The following is a 22,810-nucleotide window of genomic DNA, read 5'->3' as shown; positions in this document are numbered from 1 at the left end:
GATCCAGCCACTGCACTCCAGCCTGGGCGACAGAGCGAGACTCCGTCTCAAAAAAAAAAAAAAAAAAAAAAAAGGAGTTATCACTGAAAACTACTATTAGGAGGACGTATTCCCTCCAGTAACAAATTTTTCATATAAATATAACTTTTTAAGATTCTCATCTCCCCTAAAAATGTGCAATTTGAGATTCTATAATCTACTTATTAATGATCTTCTGTTTTTCTAAAGTAGTACTTTTGTCTTAAATGTTTCTTTCACCAGATTAGAAATCCAGGTTAATTTTTTTGTTGTTTTGCACAAAAATATTATAGCCAAGAAAACTATATAGTCCAAGCAAAGCTATTTCTGAACATAGGATTTGTAGTATGGTGTTATACTGTTATCCAGATGATTTATGATTGGGGAATTTGAGGGAATAGTAATTATTAATACCCTTCATCCCAAAAGGTGGTTATATTTCTAAAGTAAAATTTAATCAAAATTGATTTTTTTTTTTTTCCTTCTAGTCCTCAAACCCTTTTGGCTGGCATGAATAAATTTTTGTCTCAGCTTGAAATTACTTTCAGAAGAGATCCAAACAACTATAGGCCACGAATAAACAAACTTAATTCAATTAAGGTATGTAGAAAAATTTTCTTAAATCATGGATCACTTTGATCTCAGTATAAACGACTGAAAGGCTATTTAAAAATCAGTAACATATGGCTGGGCGCTGTGACTCATGCCTGTATTCGAGCACTTTGGGAGGCCAAGGCAGGCAGCTCATTTGAGGTCAGGAGTTTGAGACCAACCTGGCCAACATGGTGCAACCACATCTCTACTAAAAATGCAAAAATTAGCCGAGTCTGGTGGCAGGCATCTGTAATCCCAGCTACTCGGGAGGCTGAGGCAGGAGAATCGCTTGAACCTGGGAGGTGGAGGTTATAGTGAGCTGAGATCGTCCCACTGTACTCCAGCCTGGGCAAAAGAGTGAGACTCTATCTAAAAAAATAAAAATTAAAAACAAAAACAGAAAAACACCATATTTTATTTTAAAATTCCTATGTTTTTTACATTTTAAGACCCAATGGCATACTTTAGTCTGCAGTAGGCAGCAGTTGTAATGTAGCTGTCATTGCTGCGTGAAGTCAGAGCTGTTCCTGTTGTCTGTAAGTTGTATCACAGTTGTACTACCTATATTGTTACCATTTAAGATGTCTTGGGGAAGATTACACTAATTCACCATTGTCACAAAGAATTTTTTAAGAATACCTTAACCAATTTCTGTTATATTTTTCAATGCATGATTAAAAGGTATATTTTAGGCCGAGTGCAGTGGCTCATGCCTGTAATCCCAGAACTTTGGGAGGCCAAGGTGGGCGGATCACGAGGTCAGGAGATCAAGACCATCCTGGCTAACTTAACGGTGAAAACCCGTCTCTACTAAAAATACAAAAAATTAGCTAGGCATGGTGGCACGCGCCTGTAATCCCGGCTACTCAAGAGGCTGAGGCAGGAGAATCACTTGAACCCAGGAGGTAGAGGTTGCAGTGAGCCAAGATAGTGCCACTGTACTCCAGCCTGGACAACAGAGTGAGTCTCTGTCCCTGTCCCCCCAATACCCCCCAAAAAAAAGAAAGTATATTTTAAAAGTCTAAACAAGCTCCTGTGATGAGGAAAACATTGTGTTGACTTAATTGATAATGTTTTTTGTCTTTGTAGTACACAGTTGTGCACCCTACAGTTGATTTCCTCTGTGAAATACAGTATTTGTTTATTAAAAGGCAAAAATCTTCATCACTCAGAAACAGAAAGTAAATGAATTCTGAAAGCATTTCTGGGTTGTTTTTTTGGTTTTGGTTTTCGTTTGGGTTTTTTGTTTGTTTTTTTGAGACACAGTCTCACTCTGTCACCCAGGCTGGAGTGCAGTGATCTCGGCTCACTACAACCTCTGCCTCCTGAGTTCAAGCAATTCTCTGCCTCAGCCTCCTGAGTAGCTGGGATTACAGGTGCCCACCACCACACCTGACTAATTTTTTGTATTTTTTTAATAGAGACAGAGTTTCACCATCTTGGCCATGCTGGTCTTGAACTTCTGACCTCGTGATCCACCTGCCTTGGCCTCCCAAAGTGCTGGGATTACAGGCGTGAGCCACCATGCTGGCCATCATTTCTGTGTTTAATATCTGCAGTGCCTCAAAGTGTTTACATTTTATCACTCTATATCCATCCTTAATGCTTAAAAGCTTTAGAAGTATGTTATATATAGTTCTGCTGTGGCATTTACTTTCATATTTGTAAGTCCTAGCTTTGCTGCTAAACCGTGAGCTCTTGGAATGCCAGAGGCAAAGTTATCTTGCACGTCATTGTATTCTTAAGCACCTAACAGTATGTCTGGATGTCCTTACCCTTTATTATATATTTTGTTTTTAAATGATTGATATTACTTCTTGGCCAGGATAGAGAAATGGTAAGTTCTTACATAAAATTGAAGAGTTGTCTCAGTTTTGAAAAGCATATTGGGTAGAAAAGAAGAATTTCTTCTGAAGCATTAAGGACACTTTGTATTGTCATTTTCTTAGATAGACTTGTGGTTCAGTCACCATGAGTTAATCATTTCTGTATGCCTACTCACTTTAAGATAGTCATACCTTAATCCTAATAAGAGAACAGCTCAACAAGTAGGTAGGTGAGATTGTTACTGGCCAGTATTGGAAAAAATTATATATATATATTTTATGTAATAGGCAGATCTCAGACTGACAGTATGCTACATTTTGGATCTGGACATTAGAGTTGCATTGATGAAAACGGAATTAGTTTTCCCAGAAATAATACACAGCAAAATTTTATATATGTAAGGCATCTTATATAAAGGGACTTCGCTTGAGTTGGTGCAAGTGAGTCATTCTAGCATTAGGGATGGGGCAGAAGTAGTTATCTTTCCATTGAGCAGTGGACCCAGGAATATCCAGAAACAGATGGTGTGTGCAGAACAGGTTGTACAGGTCCTTATGTTGTAAACACTGCTAAGTAATACCATCAGTGAAAGTGTACCTTTACCTATAGTAGAATGGTGTTGCTGATTTTTGTTGCTTCTGTTTTCTTTTTTAGGATGTAGAACAAAAGAAGAGTGGAAACTACTTTTTCCTGGATGATTAGACTGACTCTGAGGATATTGATAAGCCACTTATTAAAAGGAATATTTGCTAGAAATTTTGTCATGTAAAACTTGAATCAGGATTTTATGCCCCAAATACTCTGGAACTTGAAGTATAATTTACTTAATATAACATAAAAAGCCAGTTGGGTTCTAACTTTTCTGTTCCTGATGAGGCCCTTTTGTGCATAATATTCTAAAATGAAGACATTTCAAACTATACAAATTACCTCCAAGTTTTCATGATGTATGGGAAGATTTTCAGTGGGTGTATTATATTCATGTACCAAATGCTGACCAGTGTTGCTCCATTTTTTAAATCTTGAAAAGGGTTTCTGTACTTACCTGGTTTGCCAAGTATGCCAGTGTGAAGAAACTGCCCTTGTTTTAAAAGCTGGTCAAAGATTCCACTGATTGACATTTGATAAATAAACATCAGGATTATGTTTATTATTTGTTTTCAGTCTTTGCACTATATCAGTATGTGGTTTCCAAGGAAGATTACTACAAAACACCACTGTTGGAAAAATAGGTATTTTTTAATTGTTTTTAATCTTTTTTGGTGCTTTTAAACACGTTTAGCAAAAACCAGTTCAGTTCCCTTCCCCCCCAAAAACCCCTAACTTTACTCTGAACTTTTGTTTTTGCATTCCATAAGGTTCTGTATTCAGTCATTCTCTAGGTAATGTCATTTTTGTACACACATATTTATATAACCACTGATCGAGATTTAGGAAAAAGCATTTCTAAAGAATATTTGCTTCCCTTACAACTACAGACTCGAAATCTTTAAAGATGGTGCCTAAGCATCTATGTATTTTTTTTAAGTTCCACAGATTTTTCTGGTGGGTAGCCAAGGATTATGAACCATGTCCCAAAAGGCAACATTAATGCAAAAGTCCCCAGATAGCAATACAAAGTATCCCTTGGTACCACATATATTCATTTCTGAGTTTGGATATAGAGCACATTATCTAAACTATTTTTTAGTTCCAAAAGCCCATCTAAATTTCTTGAGTTTCTGAATTTTGAACAAGATTGCCTGGAGCCTGGAGCCACTTTAAGTTGTACTTCTGACTAAACTGGAATTACGAGTGAGGAAGAGTGTTTACTAAATAAATGACTGGGGCAAGCAAAATTGAGGGGAAATTAGAAAGTATTTGACAAACTTTAAGAGCTACTTGAAATAATGGAAGTCTTGATTAAAATGCAAATAATGGCTAGAAAGTATGGTTTAACTGGACCCCATTATGCCTTTTAAAAAATAATTTCAGTAACCCATAAATACATGTTGTAAAAAATTCAGATATACAGAATGGAATAAAAAAATGATCTCCCTTTATTACCCTCACAAAGGTTACCAGCGTTTGAATTTAATAATGTATATTCTTTCATGCTTTTTTCTGTGCACTTACCTAAGTGTGTATATGTAAAGGGTTTGTTTTGTACACAAATGGGATTATACTAAAATAAGTAATGCCTATTTTTAAGGATAGGTTAAATTTGTGAATTATTATTTCAAATATATTGAATAAAATAAGCAAAAGCTATTGTTATTTACTGATCCTGGATTGTCTTAAAGAAAGTACTTGTGATATAAGAAGAGCACAGTTCTACTTACTGCTAATGACAGAATATAAAAAGTATTTTCATGTAAATGAAATTTAAAATATGGATCTTAAAATTTTACATAGCAATAGAAAGGCCTACAATTGCTAACACAAGAAAAATATTTATAAAACCAGTATTACATAGAGCATCAATGCAGACGTTAGCAAAAAGAATGAGACGACTTGATATGTCCTAATTGGAAAAAGTCTCAAATACTTAAAAAGCAAAAAATTAGAACAGTTTATATACTACCATTTTTGTGAAAATATACAGAATATTGAAATATACAAAGGAATACTCAGATTGCTTTTGACAAGGACAATTTGATCAAATAGAAAAAGGAGACATTTATATATATGCATATATAATACCCTTTGAATTTTACATTTTGCATGGATTAAAAATCATTGAAATTTTTTTTTGTCTTTTGGGCTTGTTTTTTTTTTTTGAGGTGGAGTCTCGCTCTGTCACCCAGGCTGGAGTGCAATGATGCGACCTGCACTCATTGCAACCTCCGCCTCCCAGGTTCAAGCAATTCTCCTGCCTCAGCCTCCCCAGTAGCTGGGATTACAGGCACCCGCCACCACGCCCAGCTATTTTTGTATTTTTAGTAGAGACGGAGTTTCACCATGTTGGCCATGCTGGTCTCGAACTGAACCTCAGGTAATCCACCCACCTTGGCCTCCCAACGTGCTGGGGTTACAGGCATGAGCCGCTGCACCCGGCCATTGAAGTTTTTAAATCGTCACTGGATAATCCATATTTTCTGTGTTCATTTCGTGTAGTCTTAAAGGCAGTGTATTGATGCTACAACTAATTTTTGTAATTTAGATTAACCTAATAATTTTAGACTACAAGCATTTTTAAGTCCAGTCTTGTATCTGTCTTAACACTCAGTATATATAGCATGGTGTCTGGCATGTAGTGGTCTACTGTATTGAAGGAATGAACCTGCATGTCTCAGAGAAAGTAGAAAGACTACAAAACTGCTGTGTTCTATAATTTCCTTCATGTTCATCAATATATTTGGATACAGGTATGTCAAGTCCTTAACCCCAGTGCCTAGTCTGTTGTGAGCACTCAGTGAGTGGTTCAGAGAGAAAGTAATCATTCTGGGTTGGAATGTCAGAAAGGACTACAGAAAGTTATCAGGTCCCAGGAAACAGTAATAGCACCCATCTTACTGAGTTAAAAGGAGAAGTGAGATAATCCACGAAAAGCAAAATACATGTCTGGTGAGAGGCAGAAAGGAACATGGGCATTTAAGAGATTAATGGAAGGAAATGATGGATACAGGCTGATTGTGATGAGCTTTCTGTGCCTTCCAGATTGAAGTTAGTTTTTTACATGCTGAAAGTAGGAATTGAAGAGATAAAGCAAGGCCAGTTAGAGAAGCAGAAATATCAAGACAGTAGTTGTTCCAGAGCTTCTACTTTAATTGTTCACCCCTTTATCTTAATTTTTTAAAACCTTTCTACTGTCCAATTAATACATGCAGGTCTAAAGTTGGGTGCATACTGTGCTGAAGATGGTTTCCTTTGTAGTGTTTCAGTTTGTGAGATGTTCAGTGAGGCTGTATCTGAAAATTCTGAGATTTTGTGTAGCAAATACCGTTTCTCCTCAGCCCTGTACTCACCACCACCACTACCACTTCTGCCAATTTGTTAGGGAGACAGTATGCCCAGTCCCACGTGGTTGGTCATAATTGGTCTAAGACATAGAAAATCCTCTTCCATACTTTCCTAGTCTCTTGCAGTTAAGCCATATGACCTAACTGCAAGAGTTCTAACCAGTAAATTGAAACCTCTTGAGGGTTTTCTAGACAGTATCTCAAGAAAACCTCTTGTTTTCCTAATAAAGTGAAATGATTATCTGGTACTGCTTCTTGAGGGTGTAGTATATGGAGCAAGCATTTTATGCCCATAAGGTGATACATATAAGGGAAATGCAAAACAAGCTACAAAAATGTTACTCCTGACATCAAAACACTGCACAACTGCCAGCAGCCACTTCTCCACATTTCTTGAGAAATCCCTATTTGTTTAAATCTGGTTAAGTCACTGGTTTCCTTTTTGCAACATCAAGAAACCTCCCTGGCTGAGGTCTTTTCCTTCAGAGGCTCTCCATTTGCCTTCTGCCAGCAGAGCCTAGTGTGTTACCACCCTGGAACCACTTTTCAGTTTTCCTAGTTTGTGACTTTCAGGACCTCAAACCTAAATGAATGTGGTAACATTTTCTTTCAGTGGTAGTTTTGTTTTTTGCCTTTAAGAAACTGGATCCCAGGCCAAGGTAGTTTTGTCTGGGAATTTTTTATTTCACTCCTTTTCGCTGGGATGACTGGCTTTAATGAAAATGTTTGTTCCAGCTCCCAACCTTGCATGTGCGTAAGTATAGGTCTCCCACGTCAATGGTCACTTTATGTCTGTGCTTCTGGTTTCTTGTCTCCATTTATAAAAGTATCCTATAAAACTATAAAATACTTAAATGCTTTTACTACTAGTTTGGAAGGATGCAACAAGTAACAAGTATATCCCTAGATAGGTAAATTGCAGTTTATTTCATCTGAAGGTTGTTAGTCCAAAGCCAAGGTTCTCATTTTTTAAAAAAGAAATTGGCTTACTACATAGAATTTTGTTATCAATCAGTTAACCTGCCAGTTAAGAATATTCATAGGGGTAGGAGGCCTTAAGAACCACACTCATCTATATTTACATCTTTTTTTTTTTTTTTTTTTTTTTTTTTGAGACGGAGCCTCACTGTCGCCTAGGCTGGAGTGCAGTGGCATGATTTCGGCTCACTGCAACTTCCACCTCCCGGGTTCAAGTGATTCTCCTGCCTCAGCTGGGATTACAGGCACGTGCCACCACGCCCAGCTTATTTTCGTATTTTTAGTAGAGACGGAGTTTCACCGTGTTGGTCAGGCTGGTCTTGAGCTCCTGACCTCGTGATCCACCCGCCTCGGCCTCCCAAAGTGCTGGAATTACAGATGTGGGCCACAGCGCCTGGCCTACCATTAACATCTTTATAATGTTTTTTACTAAATGTGAAAAATAAAACATAATTACAGGAATGTTATGTATTCTAAAGCCCCAGTTTCTCTAATGAATTCATTACAGAAAAATCAGTTTCAAAAACTAATGTTTATACCAATGTCTGTATGTAGCTTTTCTTAGAAAACTCAACCCTATTAAAGTATTCTGGGGGTCTACGTTTCATGAAGAACTCACAGATTAAGTTAGGGTGCAAAAGTTTATGAAGGGAAGCTGTGTTTAAACTTCCTCTTTCATAGTTATTTACATTCTCATACTATGCCCTAGTCCCAGACATAAGTCTTTGAAAGATAAGTGAAAGTTTAATTATTCAAAGTGAAAAGCAGGCCCTTTGTATCAGACACTTTGGAGACCACTGACTTAATTTGGGTCACTCCCATTCACTTCTGGTGTGACCAGTTCTGCAAGAGCCCCCCAATCCAGCCACAAACACACCTCTTACTAACCAGCTCTCACACTGGCTTTTCTATTGACTCCATGGATAAACCCACGGCATACTGCCAAGAAAATGTTTCCCCTTTTTCTCCTTCCTCCCTTTCCCACAAGGTTCTCTATTTTACTCAGCTCCTAAAGCAGTCTCAAATAAAAGTTCCACATGCCAACTCTCATCATCTTTAAAATGGCTCATCCTCCTTCCCAGCTTGCTGACCCTGTTCCTAGATCACTCACTTTTCTGTCAAATACTTAAACTGAAAGAGGCTCTTGTTTCAGGTTTGGCCTCCTGAGGAAGCCAGATTAACAGAAAGTTCATGTTGTATGTAAACAAGTATTGACTTGATAATATTCTTTGGTAACTTTTATAAAGAAAAATAGGCTTTAAGAAATTGAGTTTTCAGAGTGTAAAGTATACTTTATACAAAGTAAGTACACTGTTTTCAAAACATTCAATTTGCTTCACCTTTAGCCAACATAAATATCACTGAACGCTAAATGTAAAAACCATTAAAAAACAATTTAATCCATATTCTTAGATATTCTGCACATTCCCATTTAGTCATTGCAGAAAAAAATGGTAGCACTAGCTATAAAATCACTTAAAACTAGACTCAAATACAAGTTCTACCACTTATTAGTTGCATAACCCTAAGCAAATAACTTGGCCTCAGTTTCATTATATAAAGTAGGGAAAATTACAGTACCCATAGATTATAAATTCTACATGGCTTTTAGTTGCATGTAGGAGAATTGTCTTCTAGCTGGAAAAATGTCATGGAAATCATTTATTTTAAGGAGTTTACAAAAATTCTTAAGATTTACATGCTATATTACACCTGGTTAACCCTGGAACCAAAGAATAACAAGCAGAATCAAGAGACAAAATTTAATATATGCACACAGTTTTATATATAATGCAGCATCACACCATGTAGGGCATTTACTCTTATTTTATACATTCAGATATGTTTGAAACACTTCTTAAGGCTACAAAACAGAACATAGAAAAATAAACAGGAATATATTCAACACTTACAAAAAGTGATATGATAAAGAATATAAAGTACTAGTTTCCTTTTAACACTTCAAAAGATATGTATATATACTTTTTTTTACAAGTAACATCACAAATGATCACATCTTCACATGCTCTTAAAGTATTATTTGTACTCAGTGTAAGGCTATTATCGTTTTTCATACATAAAATTTTCTAGCTCTGTAACACAATGCAATTTTTAATCCATTCAAGTAAGTTCAACCCCAAAGTTGCCGCTTCCCAGCATTAAGACATGCACCCACCCCTCTTCTAAGATTTTCTAAAACTTCTATTTCAGGGAGAAAGATCTCTTTTAAAAAATAATCCCAATTAGTGGGAGAGTAAATGGCTGACACTAGTAGCAAAACCTTAGTTATTTGAAAATAACATATTGGAAAATGAGACATTATTAGGATTTTAAACAAAAACAATAGCATTTAGATATAAAGTAGGGAGCAAAATACAGTAAACAGAAACAGTGTAGCCAAATATGCATTCTCTTCAGCTACACTAGAGTGGACCTTGCTGAGTACCCTTAAGTAAAAGACAAAACATTACCTCATCTAAAAAGGAAGGTAAAACAAAAGAGGCAAAAATAAATATTGCTAGTTTCTAGGATGGCTGAATGTTTTCTAAACCAGAAATGGTTAGAAAGGAACTTTATTGCACCAAGTCAATCATAAGCAAGTTTGCAGTTCACAGGCATTTTAATTCAACCTTGAGTCACAAAGAAAACAACACACTGCAAGAATACAGTCTGCATTAAATAAGATATCGGCATTGTGGTCTGGGAAAACCTCCTCTTGCCAGGTCAAGGCAGGGTCTGAGCTTAGCCCTGCCATGAAAATGAATTTGTGGGTTATCAGTAAACAGTATGAGGACTACACAGATGCCAGCATCCTGCTGCCAAGGAGGACATGGGGCAAGAGTTGAAGATTTGAGAGCAAATGAACTTGAAGAGACATACACAACACCAAAAGGAAAAGGGGGCTGGAATCAAGTTCAGCCAAAGCACCTAACACAAAAAACAGGTGAGCTTTGGTCAGTCTGTTCTTCAAAATATGTATGACCATAATATGGTGAAGTTTCATAATTTTCCAACTCAAAAATACAAATGATCCTCAGTTCTATACTTTTGCCTCTATTCTCTTATAAAGAAATATGTCAACATACAGTATGACATAAACAGTTAAAATGAAGGACAAAAGCTTGCTTAGCCTTAGTTTGACCTCAGCATAAGGCAAAATCCCCTGGACTAATTAACACATTTAAAAACAAACTTAAAGGAAAAAAAGAAAACCAACCTTCATGCAAAGATTAATTTTAAAACTATCAAAAGTCAGTTCTTTTATTCCAGAGGTCACTGAGAAAAGTACCATCTGCTAAAATTTTCTTTCAAGCACTTTTTCCATCATATCCAAGAGGTGAGAGATGAGAAACAGAAAGCAAATCAGTGTTTCCTTCAGGAACTATCTTCTGTTACTCAATTGAGGTAAGACAAAGTGACAATGAAGACATGAATAGTATTTCCAATTTTTAAACATTTTCAGAAGCTGAGATCAAACCCCAGTCAATAAAATGCAGGACACCAGAAGCAACAACTTATTTTGGACTCCTGAGATCAAACACATTGAACTTTGAAATCTGGTGTTTATATCAATATGTGATTTTTATTAAAATCAGGTAAGCTAGTCCTACATAAAAAAGCATGAGCTGAAAGTAGAGGACCCTCTATCTTCTCATTCCTTAACTGAGCCACTGATGTTAAGAAAAAAAATGGCTTAAGCGGTACCTTCAACAACTATTCTAGTTTAGAAGGTGACAACAAATTCCTTTCAATAGGTTCTCTCAAAAAATTTTTTCCACACAACCATCCCAGTCTTTACAATTTTTTACCTAGCACCATCATAATAAAATGTTATCTTTCAAAGTGCTCTCTAAAATCCTGTTACATTATCTAAATGCTAATCACTACTCAAATCAGCAGTTACACAGACGTTAGGTAATTAAAACAGCACAGAGGTAAATAACCATTATTACAGTACAGTGGCGATTCACTGAGCCCAGCTGGCATCCAAACATTCCCATAGGTTATCAGAGAACCCAGAAAACTCATCTGTTTCCGTTCGTCAAATTCAAGTGAATTGTATTTTCTTAAGTAATTTGCTTTACAAAAAAAGAAAGTCACCGCATCTGGTTTTGGCTAGGTATATTACACATGGCATGCAAAGAGAAATTACTACTGTGTTATTTGCATAGCACTCAAACTTCCTGATCAGAAGATAATCTCAACATAATAAAAGTGGATTTTCACATTGGTATGTACAAATAAGAAATACAAGCTACAGTTATTTTTACAAATAACACAGATGAATGAATACTGTGTTAATTCAGAGAGTCCAATCTCCAAATGAGAAGAGTGCAACATGCAAAGGGAACCTCTAGTGAATACTGCAAAGACTGGAAGAAAGCAGGATGGAATTTGTTACCTACCTAAGGGTAACAAGCTATAAAATGCAAAGCAAAACCATTTTCTAGCAGCATCCTCTAGAAAAGAACTAGAAAGTCACAATCATATTATCTTCTATACAATAGTTCCAGCCCTGACAAGTAGAACATGCAAGTGTAAAGTGAAAGTGATACACAACCAATGGTTCAAGGGGGAAAAAACAAAAACAAAAAAACAAGAATACACAGTAACTCTAGAAACCTGTCAAGCTAAAAATTTTTAACATTTCTTCTCACAAAATATTTAGAATCTGTCAGTGCATTAGTGTTAAAGTGGCATTAAAAAAAATTCTGCAGTTCTAACTGATGCAGATTATTTTCAAAATGCATAGCATCTACATTTCTTTCGAGTAGGCACCATGATATTTACACCAGTGCTAAGAATTCTTGGTGGAAACAGCCATTTCATTGGATTTCCTACTATTCTTCTATGCAATCTCAACAAATACCAAAATTCAAAAATATACCTTATGAATATTAAAAGAACTATATACAACATTGCTAAGACACAGTTAATAGGCTGCCTTATGTGAATATTAAAGAGAAGACATTATTCAAGTTTGACAGATATTGAGATGAAAGGCCTTTGGGTTGGAAGCATTTTAAAAGACAACAGTGTTTTAGGCTGAGAATTGTTTGAGCCCAGTTTATGACTAAGGCATTGCATAATAAAATATACATTTCTATTTGGTGCAACGTTATGTTTGGAATCTATAGTGTGTCAAATGGTATATTTTCTTGTCACTTTAGTAAACACTATAAAGCACACATTTCCAACATTTGAAATCAAACTTATAAACTTATAAGGAAAAAGCCAAACACTAAATCTATAATGTTTTATATTAAGCTGTTTATAAAAAATACTTTAACAAACTTATCTTCTACTTTTTACGGGGACAGTCGCTTGATAAATAAAACAGATTCTGAATGAAGATAACTGGCAATGCCAGGAATTAACCTGTCCCCTTGAAGTCATGTCCAAAATGTCTTGTCCAGTATGGGAGTGAAGGTAAGGGGGCTGGGGAGGGGAAAGAGTTCCAATTGGGGTTTTTACTTTATTGTATTTTTTTAAAGCCTTCAGAAACATTCCACCTAAGAGTTTCTGTTAGAAAATATTTCAGCAACAACCATCAAGTGTGCTGTCCCCTATGGCCATCTCCCATCCCTGATCTCCTCCTATCTCCCCTATATGGTCGTCCTCTGACATTTCGATGGTACTGATAACCTTCATCCCGACTTCTGCTTGGCTGTCCTTTCCAGGACTCCTCACCTCTCACATGTTGATATCCGCCCCTACCAGAATAGCCCCAATCACTTTTGTACTTCCTGCTTCCATAAGTTTGATTATAGAACTGCTTAGATCTACCACTTCTCAAAATATTAGACACTTCGTTTTCATCTTCTGAACTCTCTTCTTTTGGTCTTTGCACTCTGCTATCCACAGAGTTGGCCCCAGGGCTGACCACATCAGCAGCAGTCTTAGGATCTTTTACTTTTTCTGTTTTTTCTTTCAGACTTTGAATGGTCCTTTTAGGTTCAAGTTCAACAGGCACAGTTTCTTTCTCTCTGTTTAGAATCTGAGTGGGAGGATGAGCCTTTCCCTCTGCTACAGGAGGGATGGAAGCCAATGCCATATCTGCCTTTCGTGTCTGGGATGATTGCTCTGTCCGGCCTTCTTCCGGCTTACTGCTCACACTTGCTTCAGGGAGAGAATGTACATGTTCACCCCTGGCTTCTGGAAACTCATCTACTGTTGAAACTGAACCACAATCTTTAGACAGATCCAGATTTTCCAGAGACAGATCCAATTCTCCTTTCTCATCAGAGGGCAGGACAATATTCTGCCTCATTACTGGATTTTCTATGAATCCCTGAAAAGGGTACCCATACCAAACATGAGGAAAGAAAGGAGGTGCAATAGGAACTGGGCCTAAGAATGGATTGGGTCCAAAAGATGGTTGGGGGAACATATTCTTGCCACTTAGTGACTCTTCATAATCAGCATGCAGAAGCTGCCCAGGGGTCTCAGATTCAAGATCAGCCTGGTAAGACAACTGTCCATGACTTTCGGACACCTGAGATGGAGGGATAACCAGAGGTGAAGAAAATGTCGGCGGTCCAATCTCTGGCTGTGGCATTTGACCATTAACACTGGCCTCAGTCTGCATAGGAAAGTGGGCATCAGTACAGGTACAGTCACTTTCATTTTGAGCAGCAGGAGCCTCTTGGAACCAGGGATTATGAGGATAAACAGGGACAGGGACCTTTGGGTACATCCTGCAGGCTGCCAGGTAGGCCTGGTGCAGCGGGTACAGGTAAGAATGTGGGGCCCACATAGGACAACTGTATGCCTAAAAAGACACAAAACAGTTAAATAAACAAAAGAGGCGAAAAAAGAGAGGTTTGGGTGCATATCAATCTACAAGTACTAGGCTCAAGGTAAGTTTCTCATGCCTACAAAGACCATATAATCTATAGTCCAAATACTAAATCACTGTAATAACCAACATGAAAATGAATTACAAAATTCACTGCTTTAAGACTCCATTGCTTGCTCCTGTCCTAAAACCAATCTGAAGTCCTCCTAAGTTGATAGGAGATAGTATTTCTATCACTGACTGTTTAGCTAGACCTGCATTCACATTCTGGCTCTACCACTAACTCATTGTGCCACCCCATGCAGGCCAGTTAACATCTGAATTTGTTTTACTGGGAAAATGCCAGTATGAGAGTAGATGATCTCCAATGTTAGGACTCCACAATTCTAGGAGCCCCCAAGAGTACTCCAAATGTAAGGATTAAGTTAGACCTCTAATCAGGAAGGGATAATGTTGAAAATTAAGTATTCCAAATCCTTCCTCTGCAAGATTTCAGCTAAAATCCAAAATATGAAGAAAGTATAACTGGTTAGCTAATTGGCTAACCAATTAAAATCAACATTAAATATAAAATTAACCAATTAATGCAGCAGATGGTAAAATAATCAAGTTTCTTTTTATGAAAGTGGTCAGCAGGCTAAGGTAGGGCACTTCATTTCATAGTTTGACTGTCTAAAACCCACAGAAACTAATGTAGGACAGGAGAAAACCTAACGTTAACAAGGACAGAGTTCTCCAACCTAAGAAAAGCTATTTCTAGACTGACCATTTCCCAAAGGATACCTCTGCTCTTCTAGTCAACAACCACACTATCTTATATAGGAGGATGTACACGTTACTTCCTTTGATCTTTTCAATAATGGAGGCAGGTGAAGAATATTACCCCCATTCCATAAATGAAAAAGTTAGGCCCAGATACACTACACGGCTTGCCCAGGGAAATTCAGCTAAAGAGTGATGGAGCAGAACTTCAAGCTCAGATTTGCATCTAATTAATTCCCAAGCGAGGGCATTTCCATTAGGCTGCCCAAAGATGCAGCTATGTCTTGAATATACTCACAGGTTAAGCCATCCCAGTCAAGACAAAAAGTAAAACTGGAGCCTCTACTAGCACTAAAAACAAACTATATAGTACGGAAAATGCTGGTTTTTAAAATAATGAGATTTAGCAAATTTTAGGTTACTGACTGACAGGATAAGAGTTAACACTAGTAATAATTTAAAACAGTATTAATGAATAAACTGACTTTAAGATGATAAAATGTAAATACCTTCACACCAAGATTGAAGAAAAATCGAAGAATATTCTTATCTAAAAATAAAGTAATCATTTGTTAAAATTATATATCTGCAGAGCTTTTATCATCCTCATTAAACATATAGTTCTAAAGACAATTTTACCTACTATAGTTGTTTTCTCTAGCCTGTGAAACAAAACATAGATAAAAACCATAATATAACATAACATAAAAACAGGCTGTTACCAAAGGTTAATTCCAGATTCAATATGCTTTGTCTGTTAGCATGTAAATCCCAAAATGGCTTAGACTGAAATTTTTATCTTATTAAAACTGAATCTGGGTAAAGGACATTCAGGTGCTTTTTTTCTCAACTTTTCTGGGGGTTTAAAAATTAAGAAATGAAAATGTCGAGAATGGTAAAATCAACATAAAACCTAACTTATTAGTAGCATCATTAGTAAGATAATAGTATTCCAAGTATTCATTTACCATGAGCCATTTACCCATAGACACAAACATCAAACTACTAACTAATAAAACAAAAACATTCACATAAATCCAGGTAAACAGCATATAGTAGTCATTGCATTACTCAGATTTACAGATATAAAATTTTGCAAACTAAAAATGAGGGAGGGGCAAATTCCTTAAAAATAAAGGGGGAAAGTAAATTTTAAAAGAATTTTTAAACAAAAATAAGACATATTAAATATAGTACTTTAACAGCCACTACATTCTGAAATGCAGACCCATGTTTAGGTATCTAATTAGTGAAATTATTATGATCTTAATTCAGAATGGTTTCAAGTCCGTTTATATAAAAAACACAGAAGGAGGTATCATTACTAAGCACACTAGCATTACAAGTATGCCAGAAACATTAAAAAAAATTTTTTCTGGGCCAGGTGTGGTGGCTCACGCCTGTAATCCCAGCACTTTGAGAGGCCAAGGTGGGCGGATCACAAGGTCAGGAGATCGAGACCATCCTGGCTAACATAGTGAAACCCTGTCTCTACTAAAAAATACAAAAAAATTAGCCAGGCATGGTGGCGGGTGCCTGTAGTCCCAGCTACTCAGGAGGCTGAAATGGGAGCATCGCTTGAATCCAGGAGGCAGAGGTTGCAATGAGCTGAGATCGATCGCATCACCGCACTCTAGCTTGGGCGACAGAGACTCCGTCTCAAAACAAAAAAAAAAATTCTAATACATTTTTCTAATAAACCAAGCTGAAACAAGAATGAATGACTAATAGCTAAACCTCTGCTGCCTTCCCATCCTTGAGCTTACTAAGAAACCAGACCTCTGACCTCTACTTACATCTCTTCATTTCTTACTAAGCTTGTTTGGACTTTAAGATAAAGTCAATTTGAACTTGGAGAAGGAGCTCACCTTTAGGCAGGTCCTCCCCAGTCTGACACAGTGAATAAGGTGGTACAATGGCTCGATCTCCCTTTTCATTACAAGGAAACCCAGGATAGAGTGGGTCTTGATAAAGGCTCAATGTCTGAGGCAAAGGCATCAAGGGCTGGTTAACTGCCTGTATTGACACAGGAACTGGAGAGGGTGTTAAATGAGCTTGGGATACAGCAGAATCAGGTCCAGTGGTCAAAGTCTGTGTCACTGACAAAACGGGAATTGGAGCAGGGACACCTACAAACAAGAAGAAAAGGAATCAAAAATGACAAAAGATGAAAATCTTTACAAATATGCTTACATTAACCTATAAAGAATGCTATATAACTGATATAGCCAATCTAAAGTAGTACCTTTTAATATCAACCAAGGGCCCTCCTGGACACAAAGAAGGAAATATGCCCAGGACACAAGCTTTGAGTCAATGTCTTCTAACAGTAGCTCTTGCAGGCACGTGTAAGACATGGGGCTGGTCAAGGGGTTCATTACGGGGCCATAAAGAGCTGGCCCACGAAGGAAGCATCAAACCGTGGTGCTAATTAGTGCTGAGCAACCAAAGCAACCAGCTCAAACATCATGCTCCTGAGATTATGAGGGCATATGTCAGATGAATACAACACCAAATGAACATGGTCTTTCCACATTGGAAGCAGAGCAAAGCAGAGTATCACAGAAAGCTCTGTGAGGCTCCACATACCTAACCCTGCTCGGAGGTCAAACTTTCACTCAAGAGTTTGAAGTCTCTGACTAGAAAGGTGTTTTGGCTGGCTAGATTTTCTAAACCCTTCTCTAACCTGTTGGTCCAAAAGTTGTAGGTTCACTTGGCCAGGCTGGCACAGTGGCTGGTAAAGAAGGCACCGCAGGAGTTAGATGTACCTCTGGAGAAACTAGAAGGGGAGCTGGATTTGACAAAGATACATGCTCTGCTGGCTTCTTCAAGAAGGGAGTGAGTAGGGGAAGACAGAAAAAGACAAGAGGTCATTTTACTTTAACACTAATTCTAACCACCAGATACATATTGAGTTGCCTGCCTTTTATACAAATGAAGTACAAACAGCCCTTTATAGTCTTAGAAATGTAAGAGAAACACACAGCAGCTAAAGATAATATGCAAACAAATTTGATCCTAACCAAGGGTTGCCTACCAACAAGGACTGCATTTTTTAATACAGACAGGGTTTCACCATGTTGCCCAGGCTAGTCTCAAAACTCTTGGGCTCAAGAGTTGGGCTCTACCCGCCTCGGCATTCCAAAGTGATGGAATTTCAGGCGTGAGCCACTGCACCTATCCACTAGCAGAGTTAAATACAACACAATACTTTTAAGGCAAGTGAGCAAAATCATTGAAATCTTGAAATTCATGATTATTTAGAAAAACTCCTCATACAACTATATGCTTCCTGGCATTTAACATTTAACTTTCTCTACTCTTGTATTAGGATCAAGAACTAAAATGTCTGCTAGAACACAGGTTCATCATGAAATCTGTAAACTGGTATTTTTTTAATGCATATTTTTCAAATCTTTTCAATCAGTACATTCCCTCCCATCTGTGAAATAACTGATGCAGACAAATCTTTTAAATTTTGAAATAAAGCAGAAATTCATAGTTTCCCTTCAAAAATCTAATTTTCAAGCAAATCTACCAAAGTAATACAAAGTATCAAATATAACGGTAACAAATATAAATATACTCAAAATCAATTCAAAAGAATGGTCTCAATGTCCAGAAAATGGTGGTTATTTCTATAACATTCCATAAATAGAGAACATTCTAGACTAACATCAGAATACATTTAAAAATCATGACCACGGCCAAACTGTGATGCTAGAAAAAATTCTCCATTTCCCATATTGATGTTTTCTGTTGTTAAATGATCCTATATACAGAGCAAAGAAACCCAGAGAGTACAGCATTCAATATTAAATGCAACAATATACTTACTTGTTCTGCAGGAGAAGGGCACTCTAACTTCTTTGACTTTGATGGTGACGAAACTGTTGCATATTTATCATCGGTAATATTCTTTGGAAGAAAAAAAAAAAAGTTTTGTATTTCAGAGACCCACATTCTGGAATAATTGATGGTTTCCTTTTATAATTCACCCTACCTGTATCTGATAGAACCCTCTCACCACTGAGTATTTTTTCCAATTATATCTTATCTTCAACAAGTAGGCTAACTTTGCCTGAACATCTTTATTATATCAAACTACTGGGCAGTTTTCATTGGGGGCAAGGCTTCAAACAGTATACTCTTCTCCTTTAAAAATATCACTCTAGAGGGACAGAGAATAAAAGCTACTTTCTAACAATTCAGGCAGGGCACCCTAATGTACCTTGAAGACATAATTTGTGAGTGACTTCTCAATCCCCATCATCTTTTCCCTGCTTTTCTACTTTCCTAATACACAGCTATAAAATTTTGATTTTCACCTTCTTCCACTTCTTCCTGCTGTACTATCATAGTATTAAGGAAAAGAAAAGATGTAAGTAGTGTTTAAAACTTTTACCTCCAATGGGCTTGGTTCAGGCTTTTTATCCAACTGACTATGTCCATGAATAGAGTCTGCAGCAGATCAAGATTAAAAAAGACAGCATAAGCCACCAGTCATGTCTGAACACAGAACAACAAAATACGAAGATAGAAGAAGCCAAAAGTATTATTTGAACCATGTTTAGCCAGTGAAAATGTGGTTTTTAGAATAGCGTTTAACATGCTTTAGTTTGAGTCAATGCTTCTCTACAACACTCAAAATATGTGACATTAGATAAACTACTTAACAACTTAAAAAGTGTTCCTTCCCAAATATATGGCACTAAGCCAGTCATCTAAAGAGATCTCTAGCATCTGCTTTCGAATGATGAGATAACTTACCTTTGTCTTTTCGTTCTTCTGTATCCATTCTCCGCCTGCTTCCTTTTCTATCACTTACATGTGATGATTTTCTCTGGACACATGGGTTGCTACTCTGAGAAGCTGACTGACTGACTGATGAGCTCTTTAAAATGAACAAAACCCAGCATTTTGTGTTAAAGATTTACCAACAACTATATGAACAAATCCTGTATTTAATCTTATTCTTCATACTTCTAAAAATCTCAAAATTCACAGCCTTGTATTTTTGAACTGAAACTAAAGAAGATAGAATCTAGGGTCCATAATTAATTATACACCCTAGATTAACAGTCTTATCACAAAGTCGAAAGGATTAAGCAATCAGATTTCAGCCTAGATTAGCAGACTTAATCTTCATATCCCTATTTCAGGAAGCCACCCTGACCAAACCTTTACCCTACAACTTTTCTTTACAAAAACAACATCTTCTGTGCCAACCTTCCAAAAAAGTCATTGTAGTGCCATATTTTTCGGTGGGGAGTTGGGGAGAACCTAAGTGCAAATTAGCAAATACAGTGCACAAGGATTCTTATCAATGAAATGTTTACTGACGGTCAGCAAAACACTTAAACTCTGCATGAGATCAGGGACTGAAATAAGTCAGGTTTTTAAGCTAAATTGTCATTGAAGGTTCTAGGTTCCTGTTTTAGCATTCTAAATAAATGTTCCACACAGCTAAGAGGAGGATCTCAGTCTTCGCTAACAGGAGTTTTCTAGAAAACAAATTTCAGCCACTATCAAAAGCAATCAGTATTAAACTCCTTAGTCTAAAAATGATGAGTACGAAAGATCTCATTCTTAACAAGAAAGAAATTTCACAATCTGTACCCACATTACAGTAGTTGTACTTTTACAATTCACTAACTGAAAAATGCAAAAAGGTATGAATGCAAGCTTAAACAATTTGTAGTTGTTATTTATATAATAACACATATGACATGAGAGATAAATGTACGCAGCACATAAACGATGCTTATTTATGTACGGATTTGGGCACTTCAATTATTCCTAAATGGATTCGGGCACTTCTTCCAATAATTCCTAAACTCCAATGCCTGTGCCAGATTAAACTGCTATTCCAGATCACCTGTTTTCAATTGAGTTCCTCCTCAAGACTCCTAAGGAAGTCCACAGAGACCAGAAGACAGACCTCAGTGTGTGACGCTTTAATGTTTTATACTGGTATACTGGGTAACCTCCCATAACAGTCCACTATTTATTTAATCTACTCTAAAAAGAAAATGTGTCCAACCACCATTCTGGATCATAGGTCATTTGGGTACTACTTACCAAGATGTAAAAGACCACAGGCACAGGCTCCCAGACATGAGAATGAATTAGGTACCCCTCCTCTTTGCTGCCAAGAAACCCACCTCAGAGAGCACATACTTCATTCTACATGAGAACAATTTTCCCTTCTGACTTCCCAAAAAGAATTAAGAAACCTGAAGGTAGAGAACACTTCTTTTATCAGAGAAGCATCCATCACAGCCTGACACATGGAGAAAGGACAAAGCCTCAGGATGACATGTGTTACCACCTCCAACAGCAAACACCCTGAAAGACAGCTCTCAAAAAGGCTTCCTGATTTTACACATATATCTTGTAATGGATTAACTAAATCATGAACCTCTACTACATAGTACTTTTGCTAACAAATTAAACACGTTTTAGTTCAAAAGAAAACGCTAAACACTACAAGTGAACAAACCAGTTTACTTGCCTCAACTCTATCAACCTTACAGTAATATCTCTAAGTCTAGAGATATTACTAAACATGTGAAAAGGAAAAATAGGAAAAATGTGAAAAAAATGTGATCTTTAAAGTATTTAAAGTTTAAAAATTATTAGTTTACCCTTGGGAACTATGGCTTAATCTAAAAACTGTATTAAGAGAAACTTCTATACAATAACTTTTAAACTATCTTTTCATACATACCGAAAGGGCTGGGAAAGCCTGTTCATCTCTGTTCTGAATCTCATAGAGTAAACGGGATTCTTCTATAGCTTGCTTCTCTCTGCGCTCTTCTGGGGAAAGGCCGAAATAATTAGATTCTCGACTTGTGTGATCAAAATCCTCAACTCTTTCACGATCAGGTTTTCTGTCAAATAAAACATTCTTGTCAGAAAAAAAAAAAAAAAAAAAAGACAAACTATACTGAGTACCTAAAATAAAATGATCTATTTTGCAATACAAACATTTTACTAATTTAGCTACAATGACATTTTAGAACATTTGGCAGCCCAGTTAATAAATGTTTAGCAAATGGAAGCTTCTGTAGCATGCTCTTACAGAGAGTCAAGAAGACAAACTTAACAATGGGAGGTAGAGGGGAAAAGAAAAAAAAACTTATTTCCAAATGATACAAAAATGAGTGAGGTTTTTTTCTTTTCATCAAGAAGAAATGTGAGAACTGTATATACTTGTTACACCATATTCCAATATTTTCATTAAGAATTAATTCTCAAAGGGAAAATTACTAGTTTAGGTCTCAAAAGCATTCTCACTTTCTGTTCTAAATAAAGGGGAATGGTCCAAAGGTCCAATGAGACAGCAGGACCATCTTCCCACTTATTTATGACACCACCAAGGGAGACAGAGAGCTGAAAAAGAAAAACTAAAACATGTCAGGCTGGATACCAATTGCACAGGTAAGACTGCTGTCATTTCAACATAATTTTGGTCAAAAAAGGATGACAAGAAATTAATGAATAGAGTTTAGTACCCTATAATCCAACCCTAATGTATTATATGGCTTATAACTATTAAAGACAGTATGAATACTATTTCTTTTTTTTTTTTTTTTTTTTTTTTTGAGGCGGAGTCTCGCTCTGTCACCCAGGCTGGAGTGCAGTGGCCGGATCTCAGCTCACTGCAAGCTCCGCCTCCCGGGTTTACGCCATTCTCCGGCCTCAGCCTCCCGAGTAGCTGGGACTACAGGCGCCCGCCACCTCGCCCGGCTAGTTTTTTTTTTTTGTATTTCTTAATAGAGACGGGGTTTCACCGTGTTAGCCAGGATGGTCTCGATCTCCTGACCTCGTGATCCGCCCGTCTCGGCCTCCCAAAGTGCTGGGATTACAGGCTTGAGCCACCGCGCCC

The 22,810-nt window shown here is 37.0% G+C and overlaps 2 protein-coding genes across 5 annotated transcripts in view; one reads left to right on the top strand and one right to left on the bottom strand.

The window, feature by feature from the left end:
- Positions 1 to 4,695, top strand: part of ABCE1 (ATP binding cassette subfamily E member 1) — a 31,603-nt gene extending 26,908 nt beyond the window's left edge. Inside the window, exons 15-16 of one of the 2 annotated variants that reach the window (XM_009207642.4) lie at positions 507 to 618; positions 3,094 to 4,695. In XM_009207642.4, the coding sequence (XP_009205906.1) occupies positions 507 to 618; positions 3,094 to 3,141 (160 nt within the window). In that variant the 3' untranslated portion in view covers positions 3,142 to 4,695. The remainder of the gene's footprint in view (positions 1 to 506; positions 619 to 3,093) is intronic. The other variant, XM_009207640.3, reaches the window with a different exon arrangement.
- A 4,412-nt stretch (positions 4,696 to 9,107) lies between these two features.
- OTUD4 (OTU deubiquitinase 4) overlaps positions 9,108 to 22,810 on the bottom strand; it is a 49,580-nt gene continuing 35,877 nt past the window's right edge. For all 3 annotated transcript variants that reach the window (XM_003899234.4, XM_009207644.3, XM_009207645.4), the window contains exons 14-21: positions 21,650 to 21,812; positions 19,690 to 19,813; positions 19,325 to 19,380; positions 18,757 to 18,837; positions 17,606 to 17,744; positions 16,788 to 17,048; positions 15,429 to 15,469; positions 9,108 to 14,130 (exon numbers count right to left, since the gene is read on the bottom strand). In XM_003899234.4, the coding sequence (XP_003899283.3) occupies positions 12,910 to 14,130; positions 15,429 to 15,469; positions 16,788 to 17,048; positions 17,606 to 17,744; positions 18,757 to 18,837; positions 19,325 to 19,380; positions 19,690 to 19,813; positions 21,650 to 21,812 (2,086 nt within the window). In that variant the 3' untranslated portion in view covers positions 9,108 to 12,909. The remainder of the gene's footprint in view (positions 14,131 to 15,428; positions 15,470 to 16,787; positions 17,049 to 17,605; positions 17,745 to 18,756; positions 18,838 to 19,324; positions 19,381 to 19,689; positions 19,814 to 21,649; positions 21,813 to 22,810) is intronic.

The sequence above is a fragment of the Papio anubis genome, chromosome 3 (genome assembly GCF_008728515.1).
Source record: "Papio anubis isolate 15944 chromosome 3, Panubis1.0, whole genome shotgun sequence".
Classification (NCBI taxonomy): domain Eukaryota; kingdom Metazoa; phylum Chordata; class Mammalia; order Primates; family Cercopithecidae; genus Papio; species Papio anubis.
Note: the sequence above shows the minus strand (reverse complement) of the source record. Positions and strands in the feature narration are given on the sequence as shown.